The sequence below is a fragment of the Apiospora phragmitis genome (genome assembly GCF_038363925.1).
Source record: "Apiospora phragmitis strain CBS 135458 chromosome Unknown utg000011l:1.0-3236445.0:1.0-3240683.0, whole genome shotgun sequence".
In the NCBI taxonomy this organism is placed as follows: domain Eukaryota; kingdom Fungi; phylum Ascomycota; class Sordariomycetes; order Amphisphaeriales; family Apiosporaceae; genus Apiospora; species Apiospora phragmitis.
The window spans coordinates 2,206,834-2,219,792 of NW_027117411.1; the positions used below are offsets into that span (position 1 = coordinate 2,206,834).

Sequence of the window (12,959 nt, forward strand, 5' to 3'; positions counted from 1 at the left end):
GAAGGCTGGCGTGGCTTGTGTACTGGGGTGGATTGAATGATATGATATGGTCCTCGAGTCTTGTGGTTTGGTGATGAAGCCATAACACACAGAAGTCCAAGTGGCCCGGCCGGTTTATATATCCCTGAAATACAGCTACAAGCCCAGGAGACGGCTGACCTGGACGAGAGATGCAGAAAATTCCAGAATATATTCGAAAGTTCCCTTAGATTATAGCGTTGTCCTGCTTATTTGATGTTGTGTAGCCTGTAAACCATACGCAGGATAAGCGTGGTTACACGACTGGTGCCTAAAAGCAATCAGACACCGAGTGAGTGCATACCCCTGTTAAGTGCATCCAAAGGAAGTAACCAGGGGAGAGTACTGAAGGTGCGTTCCATTAACGTTTACTCCAGGTTCTGTTGGGAAGTATGTACATGTAGCTACCTCTGCCGAATCCAGCTATCCTGCTACATTGGCAGTGACTAGTGCATTCCCTCGGAAGCTGCGATGCCACAAACTCAACGCTTCTTCTGGATTGACTTCATCTGGTCTCTCACACTCTAATTCAGTCATCTCCAACTTTTGGCAATTCCGAGCATTCACTACCTCCAAGACATCGTCACGACCATGTCTACCAACGACAGCAATGGCGCCACTCCGTCCCAGGCCTCGCTATGGGGAATTCCACTGCCATCAGATCTGGTCGACATGATCGTCGAGTATCTAGACATCCCAAACATCGATTTTCTATCCCGAGTTACCAAGGCGTACAACTCTTACTTCCTCAGAACCCTATTCAAGCGCCTCAAGAGGATTCCCCTCAACGAAGAGAAATACGAAGGCAGCGTGCTCATGTACGCCGCTCGTACCGGCAATCTTCCGATGCTCCGACTCGTCGTTGTCGACTAGGAGAGGACTGGCAGCTTGAGCAGGTTGGAACCGAATCACAATTTCCATATCCGGAATAAGAACCAGGAAATGTATCCCGGACACCCTCTCTACAGCCTGTGCAACCCCATTCACATCACTCAATTTACGGTTCCGGCGATCCTGGGCAGCTATACTCGGTTTACTCCACTATGCATGTCAATCATCAACGGCCACCCTGACGCCGCCAAACTCTTGGTCGAATCCGGCGCAAGCGTCATTGTATCCACTCATGGGCTCACCGAAGGCATTTTTGGTACATCAACGAGGTTTGTGCGGCCCTTGAACTTCGCCCTGCACAAAATGGCGGAAAGGCCCGACCGCGTGGTTATGCGGAAGTGGATCGAGCTTTTGCGAATGCTCTTGGACAGGGGCGCCCCCGTGTGGCCCAACGCACCGTCCGGGACGTCGGCGCTCGGGCAGTCCACCCATCCCCACGTTCCCTACAGGGTCACCACCATGCTGGCCGCCCATAGGGGCCGCCCATAGGAGAATCGGCAGAGCTAGATTGACGGCAGACCGCGCATACGAGCTAGAATCCACGAGGTCGGCGTCGGCCTTGCGCTTGGCTCAACAGTGCGTGATGCGAAATCCAACTTCGTATGAAAACAAGCGAAAACTGGTCTTGTTCTGGACCTTGATGATGCGGCCTTGAACAGCGGAATGAACAGGGGAGTGAACAGCAAGATAAACGGAATAAACAGCGGAATGAACAGCGGTAGGATGGCTCGTAGCATTAAGGAAGTCGAGCGAATGTCACGATAGCTGGAATCGGGATAGGTAATTTGTTTACCCAATAGAATTTGGAGTAAACGCCAATACAGACAAGATTATGTTGTCGCTTCATGATTGCCAGGCGACAGCAGTGGGTGATATGGCCAAGCCCCTTATCTCTATTGACGACGTGATCAGGGCCGGTAGAGCACGTCATTGCTGATTGCTGATTGATGACTAATGTCGGGTGGGAAAGACCCGAACATTGCTAGGATTTGCGGGTACTTTGAAACCCGACGCGACAACTTTCATCTTCGTTGCTAAGTATATGTATGGTACTACTACCTCAGTATACTATAGACTAGAAATCGAATAGAAATTATATATCGATCTAATTCACTCTTATCTAATAATTCCGTTACACAATGGGGGACCTGGAAAACCAGGAGCAGGCCGGAAACGCCGAGCGCACCCCGCTTCTCGCGCAGCACCAGCAGCACCAGCAGCACCAGCAGCACCAGCAAGCGCAATCGGCACCGCACCGCCCAACAGAAACGGAAACAGAGCCAAATGGCGACGAGCAGCACGAAGCCGCCGCGCTCCTCGAGCCGCAGCCGCAGGAACCGCCCCGGCAGCACACCCGATCCTGGTGGTTCTGGCGGATACTCTGGGCGGTGCTCGCCGCGCTGGTGCTGGCCGTCTTCATCAAGGGCTGGGTGGACGCTAAAGACGTCGATTTCGACGTCGGCCGTGCCCTGAAGCGCGCCCTGGGCGGCGGCCTGAGCGGCGCCGCCGCCATGGTTTTGCAGGTGTTACTGCTGATGGTTAGTGCAAAAGCCACCATCCCCCAACCCCAATGCTACTTGACCAAATACGACCATCCTGCACAGCCAGGACAGTCGATTGGGCTTCGGATGGAATTGAGGAGACAAACTCGATTGAATGAAAGGTTCATACGCTTACATAATCATGGCAGCCAATTCGCACCATCATGAACTACCAGTATCGACATGGCACCGGGCTGCGCACCGCCACTAAGACGCTCTACCGTGAAGGCCGCATCCGCCGGTACTACCAAGGCATGGGTGCCGCCCTCGTCCAAGGCCCCGTCGCTAGGTTCGGCGATACGGCTGCTAACGCGGGCATCCTGGCTTTGATGCACTCCAACGGGTACCTGGATACGCTGTCGTCCCCCATCAAGACGATATTTGTGTCGCTTTGGTAAGCAAGCCCGGCCACTCCCCCCGTGGTGCTGTTCGCGAGCTGCCTTTTTCGTCATATGCTAGCCAATCCTGTTAATCTCTTCCACTTTCGCACAGTGCTGCTGCATTCCGGATGATCCTGACACCCATCGACACGCTCAAGACCACCCTGCAGGCCCAAGGTGCTCGTGGGACGTCGTTGCTTCGTCAGAGAGTCAAGACGCATGGTGTGGGCAGTCTCTGGTGGGGAGCCTTCGCAACCGCCGCGGCCACTTTCGTCGGCAACTACCCCTGGTTCGCGACGGTACGTAGTCTTTACTCACTTTAACCCATCTGGGACCATAATCCCCTCTTGGGTATCCGTCGTTGTTGCTGACACTCATGGATCGGCGATGAAAAGTACAACCTCCTTTCCGAAGTGCTCCATGAGCCGCCCCGCCACCCCTTGATCGTGTGGCTGCTCCGCATGGCCTTCATCGGCTTCTGCGCGTCCATCATCTCGGACACGGTCTCCAACTCGCTGCGCGTCGTCAAGACCTACCGCCAGGTCAACGACACCAAGGTCTCGTACTCGGAGGCCGCCCGGCTCGTCGTCCTGCAGGACGGCATCTCGGGGCTCTTCGGTCGCGGACTGAAGACGAGGATACTGGCAAATGGCTTGCAGGGCATTCTGTTCGCTATCTTGTGGAAGCTGTTCTTGGATCTGTAAGTTGCTCGTCCTCTCGTGGGGTTTCTTGAGTGGTTCGAGGTCGGGGGTTCTCATTGTGCTGACTGGTTACTCAGCTGGGAAAAGGAGACAAGCTCATAGGGTGACAGCCCAAGGCTGTCTTCTATGATTTTTCCCTTTTGACTTAAATCATAGAGGGATGCTGCATATACTCGTAGAAAGAAGGGGGGGGGGGGGATCTGCAAGATACGATTACTAAGGTAGGATGTTGGAATGCAACTTACCAAGGAGTCGGCGTTGGGAGCTCATTCGGTCATGACGAACTAAGAGATAATAATCGTAGACAATTTTGAGCCATGTACCAGTCTGAGCACGTTCTCGAACACGCTATTCCATACCTTCCTCCACCCAGCCTCCCGGCATCCAACGCGGCGTCGGATCGACCAGGTCCCAGAAGTCTCCGGCGTATGCCTCCGTATTGCCAGCTAACAAGAATCGCCAATCCTCTGGGTTTGGGCCGTGAGTAAGGCCAATGTAATACACAGTGGGATGCCGCGTGTTAATGAATGGACTTTTGATCCCCCCTGCGCGGACATATGCTTCCCACAACGGCACCTCGCTTTCAGACACTGAAGTCAAATCCACTCCGCAGTTCTGCAGCATTTCAAGATACACTTTGATAGCCTCATTCATAGACGTGTCGAATCGCATTTATGTGCAACGACGCTCTTTTACAACACCTTCGTCCCAGAATTGGGTAAGCCCTTGCCTCACACCGCTCAGCAATTTCAACAGCCATCCGGGTGAAGGTTGCCTTCGTAAATCTTCGTATGAATGATCTGGGATCCGTTGAAGGGAGTCGTCACAGTTACCGGTGAGGCCAGCATTTGCGAGATCCACCCACAATTCTGTCCAAATGCTACGGACTGAGGCGTCCCGGTCAACAGTCGATCGCCCGATTGCCCGCTCGACATGTCCGAACACTTTAGTTACCAAGCAACGTTGGTTGGATCCAGAACCGATGATCCCTTGATGGAGGATAACTTTTCGTATCTTTTCTCTCGGAAGAGAGGGGTCCATTGAGCTCGCCTCCCAATCCAAGATCACGTGCCCAGCAATCCCGTCTCTTATGTCAATAAAGGACTCATGGAAGAACTGAGAGTCAGGCCAGAACGCTCGTCTCAGAATTTGGAATTCCTTGATTGACCCAGTATAGGAGCTTAAGGATGTGCTGAAGAAAAATTCATCGTCAAGCCTTTGTAATAAATCTTGACGGTGGTAAGCTCCCACGCTGTCGTTGTTCCACTGCATCGAGACGATAATATAGACTTCTGGTGAAAGGCCCATTTCTTCCAAGTAATTGCCGATCTTCCACGCTCCTTCGGCCAATGCGAGCTGTTATTATTAGCTTTGAAGAATACGGTAGATGTAAGCACAACTCACTGAGAACAAGCAATCTTCGGAACTCGTCAGTGAGTTTCTTAGTAACTGGCATTTGAGAATGAAACGGTCCCTGAGGGCAATATCTCCAGATTGGAGATATCTTTTCAGCCCCTATATATCGTCTTCATCCATGATATGAAGAAGCCGATCACCCGCATCTGAGTCCAGCTTGTTGAACTCCTGCAAAAGAGCGAGTCAAGCGCTCTTTCCGAAAGCCACCGGGGCAGCCGAACCCTGACCATGCATGACGTGTTCCTACCATATTTTCCTTGTGTGTTCTCCGAATTGATGGCATAGTTCGGGGTTCGGACTTGAATGCAGCCGGTGAGACATTCAAGGCCAACAGTAGTACTTGACCGGAACACACCGAGGCGTGTCAGTAAAGCAACATCTGTCCTCGAGGTCTTGTAGTACCCTTTCTGGGACACGTTTGTTTCCATGTTTGCTTGGTATTCGGTTTGTGGCGACTGTTCCAGTCTTCTGGCAACTACAAGACTGCCTATTACCTCGGCCGCAATGATGCCAGGCTGAGACTGTTGTAGTCGTCTATGCCTAAATCAGCAAAGGAAAACCAGACGAACGATATTCATCATCTCGGGTAAGTCTGACATGAGCTCGTTTTGTCGGCAGAGGCTTGTCAGTTGTAAAGCCAGCATGAGCATCTGCATAGTTGCTTGCATCTGTTTTTCGTGGCGCGAAAGGGCAACTTTCTGCACAACAACTTGGAGGGAGCGAATCCGCCGATTGAACCCCTTGCTGGACTCCACCTGATGTGTTAAAACCGTCGCCAGCATATCCAGCCCCGAAGCGGCTTGCCGACACTGCTCGGCAGCGGCAAGCAGTGCGCTGTTGCTCATCGATGGGCCATGGTCGATCTCGGAAAGCAGAGGTGCGAGTACCTATATCTGGCCTAAATGGCGTTGCAAGTCCTCTGGGACATCTCTAATGTCTTCAAGCAAGGTCTTGATGCAGAAGCCCGTTTTGATGATACCCCCAGCGAACTGGGCAATGCTGATGCCGGAAGCAACCGCGCCCAATACTCCGGCCATCGCTCTGTTCAATACACTGACGCTCGATCGTCCGTGTGTATATCGGGGCAAGGAAATCGTCGCTTGGATCAGCTTCGGAGATGAGATTGAAGTAGCAGTAGATAAACTTGCCACTCCTCACACACGGCCAGATGAAGAAATGTTTTGGTGTGGTTGAGAGCAGCACCTCCATGATGAATGTGTGTCTACATGCAGCATGCTTGCATAGCCACAGGCCCCGTGTGTGACAACCTACCAATAGCAACACGGCCCAGTCCTCCATCTAATGCTAAGGCATTTCATAAGGCAACCGCCTTTGGCAATACGTACCGTAAGGATGGCGTCAGCACCAGATCGTTTACGGGGTATTCTGTGTGACTTCAACCAGTTTGAAGAGGGTAAGAAACGGAAAATGAAGAGTAATTACTGTTTGCAAAATGGGTTTATCGACTGTGTCAGAGTTGACGGTGGTATATTCTGACCAACCAGGGCAGCATAAATGTCTTACGCTCCATTCCTAACGCAGCCGCTGCAGGTCTGACAGTACGGACAACGCATCAGCTAAGCGTGTATTGCCACATTTGCCGCTTCGAGGGCGGACTGAAGTTTTGGCTGCTACCAGGCGACGAATTATGTCAATCTACTCACAGAGGGGACAAACTGATAATGAGGAAACCGCATATTTAGAAAGTTCTGTGAGTACAGCTTTGTTATCATTATCTTAGTTTCCGAGTCTCTACAATCACTACATGTATCTAGCAACTGGGCGCGTTAGAGTCCTCCCATCATGAAACCCACACATAGAGTTCTATACCCACGCAACACCACCTCGTGTAGGAGGCGTAACCCGGGAGGTATTGACCGACTTTATCGTTGCAGACTTACTTTTTTGCTCTCAACAAACGAGTTGGTGCCTGCTCACCCTTTCCAAGGATCTCTACCGCTTCGTCGGTATATGGATATATTTGAACCTGAGATGATGCAATCTTATCAACACACAAGCCAACGGTCTTAGTATGATATCATTTTGGAATGTTGACAGAAGCACATGCGGTATACAATGTAAGACTCGAATCCAGTGTCTACATTAATCCAACTATGTATTTACAGGCGTCCTTGGTTTAGCGAGAGAACTTGGCAGCGGCATAGTCCGGGGTAGGCCGTGCCTAGCTCCACCAACCTGTCTCAGGCTGCACTTTGAAACATGTTTGGGGATGTGAGAGAAAGCCAAATAAATATAAAGAGAACCGTGCCGCCATCGCTACTTTTCCAATTGAATCCACTTTGTAAATAACATGATTCCGAGCAAACTTTAGCATCTCGAAAAGACATACCATACTTGAACACAAACACCGCACCACTAGTACGAAGACACACGTTCGTCCGATCAAGTATCACATATCTTCTTCCACTACAAACATGACAGACCGCGAAGAGTTGCTGTCCGCAGCCTCGAGGGATGACGACGAGAAGTACGAATGGAACAGGGCCGCAGCAGCGCAAGGTGCCAAGTGGTCCGAAAGACGGACCTGCATGACAACGCTTCAGACTTTCTCCTGGCTGGTCAACATGGTCCTCTTGACAATCAACACTATTGGGCTACTGTACCTTATTCACTACGCCGGCGCGGGTCGGTTTCCAGGCAGTGCGTCCCCGATACAAGTGGGAGGAGATTACACCAACGCAGGCCCGACTTGTACGTTTATTGCCTCTTTACTCATAGTATTAAATAACGACTTGTGCAGCCTTAGTGGAGCTTGACTAATGCCAAGAATATTTCAGTCTCGACCACCGTGCAAAAATGGAGGGCTGACCCGGACTTCACGCCTCTTTCGGCAACCGAGTTTCTTCAGCCCAAGATACAAGCAAAATGGGAGTCAATCGTGCCAAGTGAGAAACCGACTTCTGCAATCCTGGTCGGTGGTTGCCAAATATGACTGACTTATGCCTCGTTTCCTGTAGCTGGTTCGAACTTTGGGGAGGATGAAAAAGTATACAACACTACCTCGGCTACCCATCAGATACACTGTGTGGTACGTGAACCCATTGCGTCTCGATTTTTGTATCTGCGCGGGCGTGCACTCTTCAGACAAGATAGCTGACGAAGAAACCACCACGGGCAGTATATCATGGGCAAGATCTTTTCCAGCGTCCTGTCCAACTCCACAGACATCGGCATCCCCTCGGACTACGAGGCCCACTTCCTGCACTGCGTCGACTACATGCGCCAAGCCGCCATGTGTGCCGGAGACGTCGCCATCGAGCCGCGAGATGATAACGGCAGCCCGGGGCCTGTGACCCTGGAGAATGCCTTCAATGGGTACCACGGTAAGAATGCTCTATGCGTGATGATATCGTCTACAAAAACAATCAGGCTAACAAGGAGTGATTTCTCCACAACCCAGTTTGCAAGAACTACGGTCAAGTCAAAAGCTATCTCGAAGGTGAGCCTCTAGCTTCATGGCTGATCACCCCTATTATGAGGTCAAATAAGCTAATCGCCTATCAACTTGTTGTAGAACAAGTGAAGGATGGACTACGGAACATTTTGCCTATTGACGATTAGGTTTAGGCTTCCGCTCGGCTATAGTCAGACGCTACTACAGCTCAGATAGCTTGGCTCCTTGACGGCGACGACCGGGAGAGTGGACGACCACGGCGGATGATACTCTGATAAGTATATGACGGGTAAGGATCCTGGATACCGAAGAAGAGGTTTCGGGCGCTACGTATGGAGTATACTCTGGAAAGACATGAAACGGTTTTCCTAGCGACGTTAAATGAGTGATAGAAAGGGCGAATCTTGGTGCAAAGGATATGCTACCACCAGCCCCTATTTCTCCTGTGCGGGTATCTCGTTGGAATGACTGGTTTCTACTCACCCTTCTCTTCCTTCAAAATCTTGGAATATCATCTGAGCTACATTGGCCAAAATTGGGCGACGGGATAACTGGTGATATTTGAAGTAGCTGGTGGTACTTTCTATACACACGAGACATAACAGCATACACGGCAGCGGATCAAGGAAGGAGCCAAGATAAACAGTATACGTTAATGATTGATTGAATCAAAGCTGCTCTGCTAAAGGCAAAGATACATCACACAGAATTATACAGTAAAGCTCGAGAACAAAATCCAAGACTATCGAAATCAGGCAACAACGCAACTCTGGCGGTCGCTGACTTTCACTAGCCATGTCTAGATGTAGTGGGAATCGGGAATGGAACGAGAGCCACCGCCAGAATAGGAGCCTGACTGGTAGCTCTTCGACCCCGAAGCGACTGATGGCGATTGATAAACCGATGGCGCCAGCCTCAGTCGAGCTCGAGCGGAAGCTCTTTCTGGATCTTCCTCGAGTAAGAAATCAAACGCATCCTGGAACTGGCGAAGGCGCGGGCCTTTGCCCCAGTCCAGCATATTCTTGACGTAACGGCGAAGCAGCAGGTAATCCACTAGATTCTCCAGATCAAAGCGGTAGCGTACGTCCTGCATGTAATACTTGCCATCGTCGCTGCTCCATGAGACATGGAGCTTTGCCTGCCCCAGGTCCATGGAGATATTGAAGGACGTGTTTTCCACCGTCTTGGCGTTGGGGTACTGCTGCAGCAGACGATTGAGCCGTTCGGCGGTTTCGACGCACGTGGCGGAGCCGCCGAGACACTGGTTCGTTGCGACCCACGGACTTCTTCCGCTGAAAGGCCCCTCCTCCCCGTGATCTCGATAGTGAAAAAGGGAAAGAAAGGTTATCGGCACTCTCCCCCATTGGCGGATCAATCATGTGGCCGACCAGGATTTTGGAATCGGAGAACTCCATGAAGCCACGCTTCGTCGTATACCCGTAAGCCAAGTTCGGCATTGGCTTGGACACTTTGTTGGGACCGGGGCCGCTGGGAATACAGCGTTGAAACATGGGTCTAATCCTGACCGCCAACCCATCTTTATATACATCATCCGCCCCCGGGAAAATCTTTTCTCTAAACAAGCTATCAACATCTGCTTCGAAGGCGCCATAATTCTGCATGCTTCGGAGGAATCTCATTACCGGTATTAAGCTAAAGCACCCCCTCACGGGCCACTTTACTGAGCTACCGTTACCCTTATAATTAAAGCCATTTCTACGGTTAGAATTAACGTAAATATACTATTTTTCGTTATTTTTAATAATAATATAGTCCTCCGCCTCCGTGCTATTACCTTCTATAGCTTTTATAGCGTTACGAGGCCTTCTTAGCACTTCGACGTCGTTAATTTCGTCCTCGTATACGACCCTACTCTTTAGCTTTTACCTAGCCCGGCGTATATTAGTTATATAAATAAATTATTATCCCGGTACGATTTTTACTTTTTAATATATTTTTATAATTTTATTATCGAGTTTAGTTTAAAAATAATCGATTTAAGTTTTAAAATACGCGATTTTATTAACCTTTTAATTTAAAGCTTTATTACCTTTTTTAATAAAGAGTTATTAAAAGGGTAATTTAAAAGTAAAGTTCGTAATAACTAATTTCCGACTATTATTTCGTAATCTTTAATTATTAAAAAGTGTTTTAATAAGTATTAAAATTAATTTAACGAGGAAATCGGGTATTAAATTTCTTTTAATTACTTTTAATAATTTTAAACGTGCTTAAATAGTTTTTATATTTTTTAAAATAATATATTTTAATAATAACGGCTTGAAGTAATTTTGCGTATAAATTTTAACTATTTTTTAAACGTTTCTAATAAAAAAAAATTAATACGTTAATTTTAACCTAGCGGTATATTTTTAATATATTTATTTTTATAGGTTTTAATTTAAAAACTATATTTACATATTTTTTTTAAAATAATTCTTACCCTTTTTTTTAATAAATTAAAAACTTTTATATTTAAAAATTATATTATATAATTATAATATAGTTTATAAAAAATTATTTTCGTATATAATTTAAAGTTATTATAAATTAAAATAACTTATTTATTATTATAACGAAATCGTATATAAAAGATAAAAATATTTTAAATTTAAATTAAAATTATAATATTATTAATCTACTTTTTAAGTAACGCTTTAAACCGTTAGTTATTTTAAAGATAATCGTCTTAGTTTAGAAATTATTAGTTTTAAACGTCGGCTTTTTTAAAATTAACTAGCGGCGAGAGGGTTACTTTATTATAGTTTATATATTTTAAGGTAGTAATTTATTCTCTTTTTTTAACGTCTTTTTTAAAAACTAAATAATTAATAACTTTAATAATTACTTAATAGCTACTATTAACGCTTTAATTAATACTTATTTCGTTAATATTATAAAAGCGTTTAAAAAGGATATTAACTAGTTTTAAAGTATTAAATTTATTAAAAAAAACGTTAATATTTATTACTATAACTTTATTAACCCGGTTATAATTAATTATTTTCGACCTTATAGTTTTAACGGATTTATTTCTAATTAAAAAATAAGTATATTATTATTATCTTAAAGTATAAAAAGCTTTAAAAGCGTTTAATATTTACTAAGCTATAAATTTAAACTTAATTAATATTAATATAAAGCTTAACTTAATTTAATTAACGGCTTAATATATTAATTCGTTTTTTAAAAATAATAATAAAACTTATTAATCTTTATTAAACTTACTTTTAATAGGTATACCGGCGAGACGGCGTTAGATATACGATTGGGGGGCTAATTATTTACGGGCGGATTCGTAAGTAGCTACTCCGAGCTTTACGTTACGCACGGCAGCTTATGCACGCTTTTAAATATCAAATAAAGATATCGTTATAAAAAGTAGAAGTAAACGAGAAAAATAAGGGTAATAATTACTTTAAAAAATAAAAGGTAATAATTAAATTAAAAAGTCTTCTAATTAGGATACACGGTAAAAAGACGCGTTCGTGGGGTAAAACGCGGTGGCCCGTAACGGGGTGGCCCGTGAGGGGGTGCTTTAGCTTACCTCCTCGATGGTAGGCTCAGGCGACGTCCGGGGGTTCCCGACTCTGTCGCAAAGGGCAGACATTTTTGGGGGTAAGGGATCCTCGCGATCGCGTTTCTCGATGCCATTCTGTTCCAGATTCGTCTCCCTGTAGTCGGGTCGCTCGTCGTGTCTCCCAGTCGATGCGACGCTCCGGTAGGTCGTGGCCGTGGAGGGGAGAGATATACCCGTTAAGACACTGGAGGCTGATCGGGCCGGAGTATCTAGTCCGTTTATGACGCTGGAAATGTCTGGGTTGGCTTCGGAGGAAATTTCAGAGGGCAGCTGGCTCAGCCAGTCCGCCACACCCTCTCTTTCTGCATATAGGAGGAATGTATCGAGAGACCGCTTCCTGTTTACTCCCATATTCCCGGATATCCCTTTGGCGGGTGAAAGGCGGTTCATTTAATGGAGCCGTTCGTTGTTGGCTAACGGATGGAATATAGTCTCGATCGCGCGTTGATAGCTGAAATGGATCAATCGAGCGGTGTCGGGGATGTCGGAATCATAGTCATGGTGGACATACGATTATTTATGTCGTCGTATGTAGGCGGTCAAGTGCGACCGAGGAATGTGATCGAGTTCCTGCTGCCAACCGGGGAGGGGGGTCAGGGATTGGCAGGCAACAAGCACACCGGATAATGCACCTAACGGGCGTGCTGCCCTGAACGAGCTTCGCCAGTAGTATGGGACGATCTGGTTATCTGCGTCAACTAGCGGTAATCCCAGGTTCGCTTCTTTGATAAGAGCGTGATACGTTGGGGCATGACGCCCAGCCCCTGGTCTGCGTCTCCGTTGATACGTAATGCTTCGATGACGTTGCCGTCAGGCAAGTCAAGGTGCAATATGCCGCCGAGCATCTTGGACTATTCGTTTTTCTTCAGGTGAGTCCACCACCAGCTATTCCACCACAACTCATTATCCGAACCAACGGCTTCATGTGAAACTATGCTGTTGGTTATTCTAGTATCATACGGATGTTCCGATGCCAAGGACCATTATCCACAAATATTTACCATCGGGCTAAATATG

General features: G+C 47.3%; 5 protein-coding genes across 5 annotated transcripts; 4 read left to right on the forward strand and 1 right to left on the reverse strand.

Annotated features, from left to right (window-relative positions):
• Window positions 1–609: 609 nt before the first annotated feature.
• On the forward strand, window positions 610–891 carry PG994_013432 (uncharacterized protein; the record flags this gene model as incomplete). Its single annotated transcript, XM_066864841.1, has 1 exon — window positions 610–891. The coding sequence occupies one exon, from the start codon at window positions 610–612 to the stop codon at window positions 889–891; it is 282 nt and encodes a 93-aa protein (XP_066709802.1).
• A 174-nt stretch (window positions 892–1,065) lies between these two features.
• Window positions 1,066–1,398, forward strand: PG994_013433 (uncharacterized protein; the record flags this gene model as incomplete). The annotated part of the gene is made up of 1 exon (XM_066864842.1): window positions 1,066–1,398. One exon carries the CDS (start codon window positions 1,066–1,068, stop codon window positions 1,396–1,398), a length of 333 nt encoding a protein of 110 aa, XP_066709803.1.
• Window positions 1,399–2,048: 650 nt separating this feature from the next.
• Window positions 2,049–3,633, forward strand: PG994_013434 (mitochondrial carrier; the record flags this gene model as incomplete). Its single annotated transcript, XM_066864843.1, has 5 exons — window positions 2,049–2,447; window positions 2,600–2,844; window positions 2,943–3,129; window positions 3,226–3,530; window positions 3,609–3,633. 5 exons carry the CDS (start codon window positions 2,049–2,051, stop codon window positions 3,631–3,633), a joined length of 1,161 nt encoding a protein of 386 aa, XP_066709804.1.
• A 3,749-nt stretch (window positions 3,634–7,382) lies between these two features.
• On the forward strand, window positions 7,383–8,529 carry PG994_013435 (uncharacterized protein; the record flags this gene model as incomplete). The annotated part of the gene is made up of 4 exons (XM_066864844.1): window positions 7,383–7,659; window positions 7,926–7,996; window positions 8,087–8,291; window positions 8,369–8,529. 4 exons carry the CDS (start codon window positions 7,383–7,385, stop codon window positions 8,527–8,529), a joined length of 714 nt encoding a protein of 237 aa, XP_066709805.1.
• A 632-nt stretch (window positions 8,530–9,161) lies between these two features.
• Window positions 9,162–9,819, reverse strand: PG994_013436 (uncharacterized protein; the record flags this gene model as incomplete). Its single annotated transcript, XM_066864845.1, has 2 exons — window positions 9,162–9,679; window positions 9,717–9,819. The coding sequence occupies 2 exons, from the start codon at window positions 9,817–9,819 to the stop codon at window positions 9,162–9,164; spliced, it is 621 nt and encodes a 206-aa protein (XP_066709806.1).
• Window positions 9,820–12,959: the final 3,140 nt, after the last annotated feature.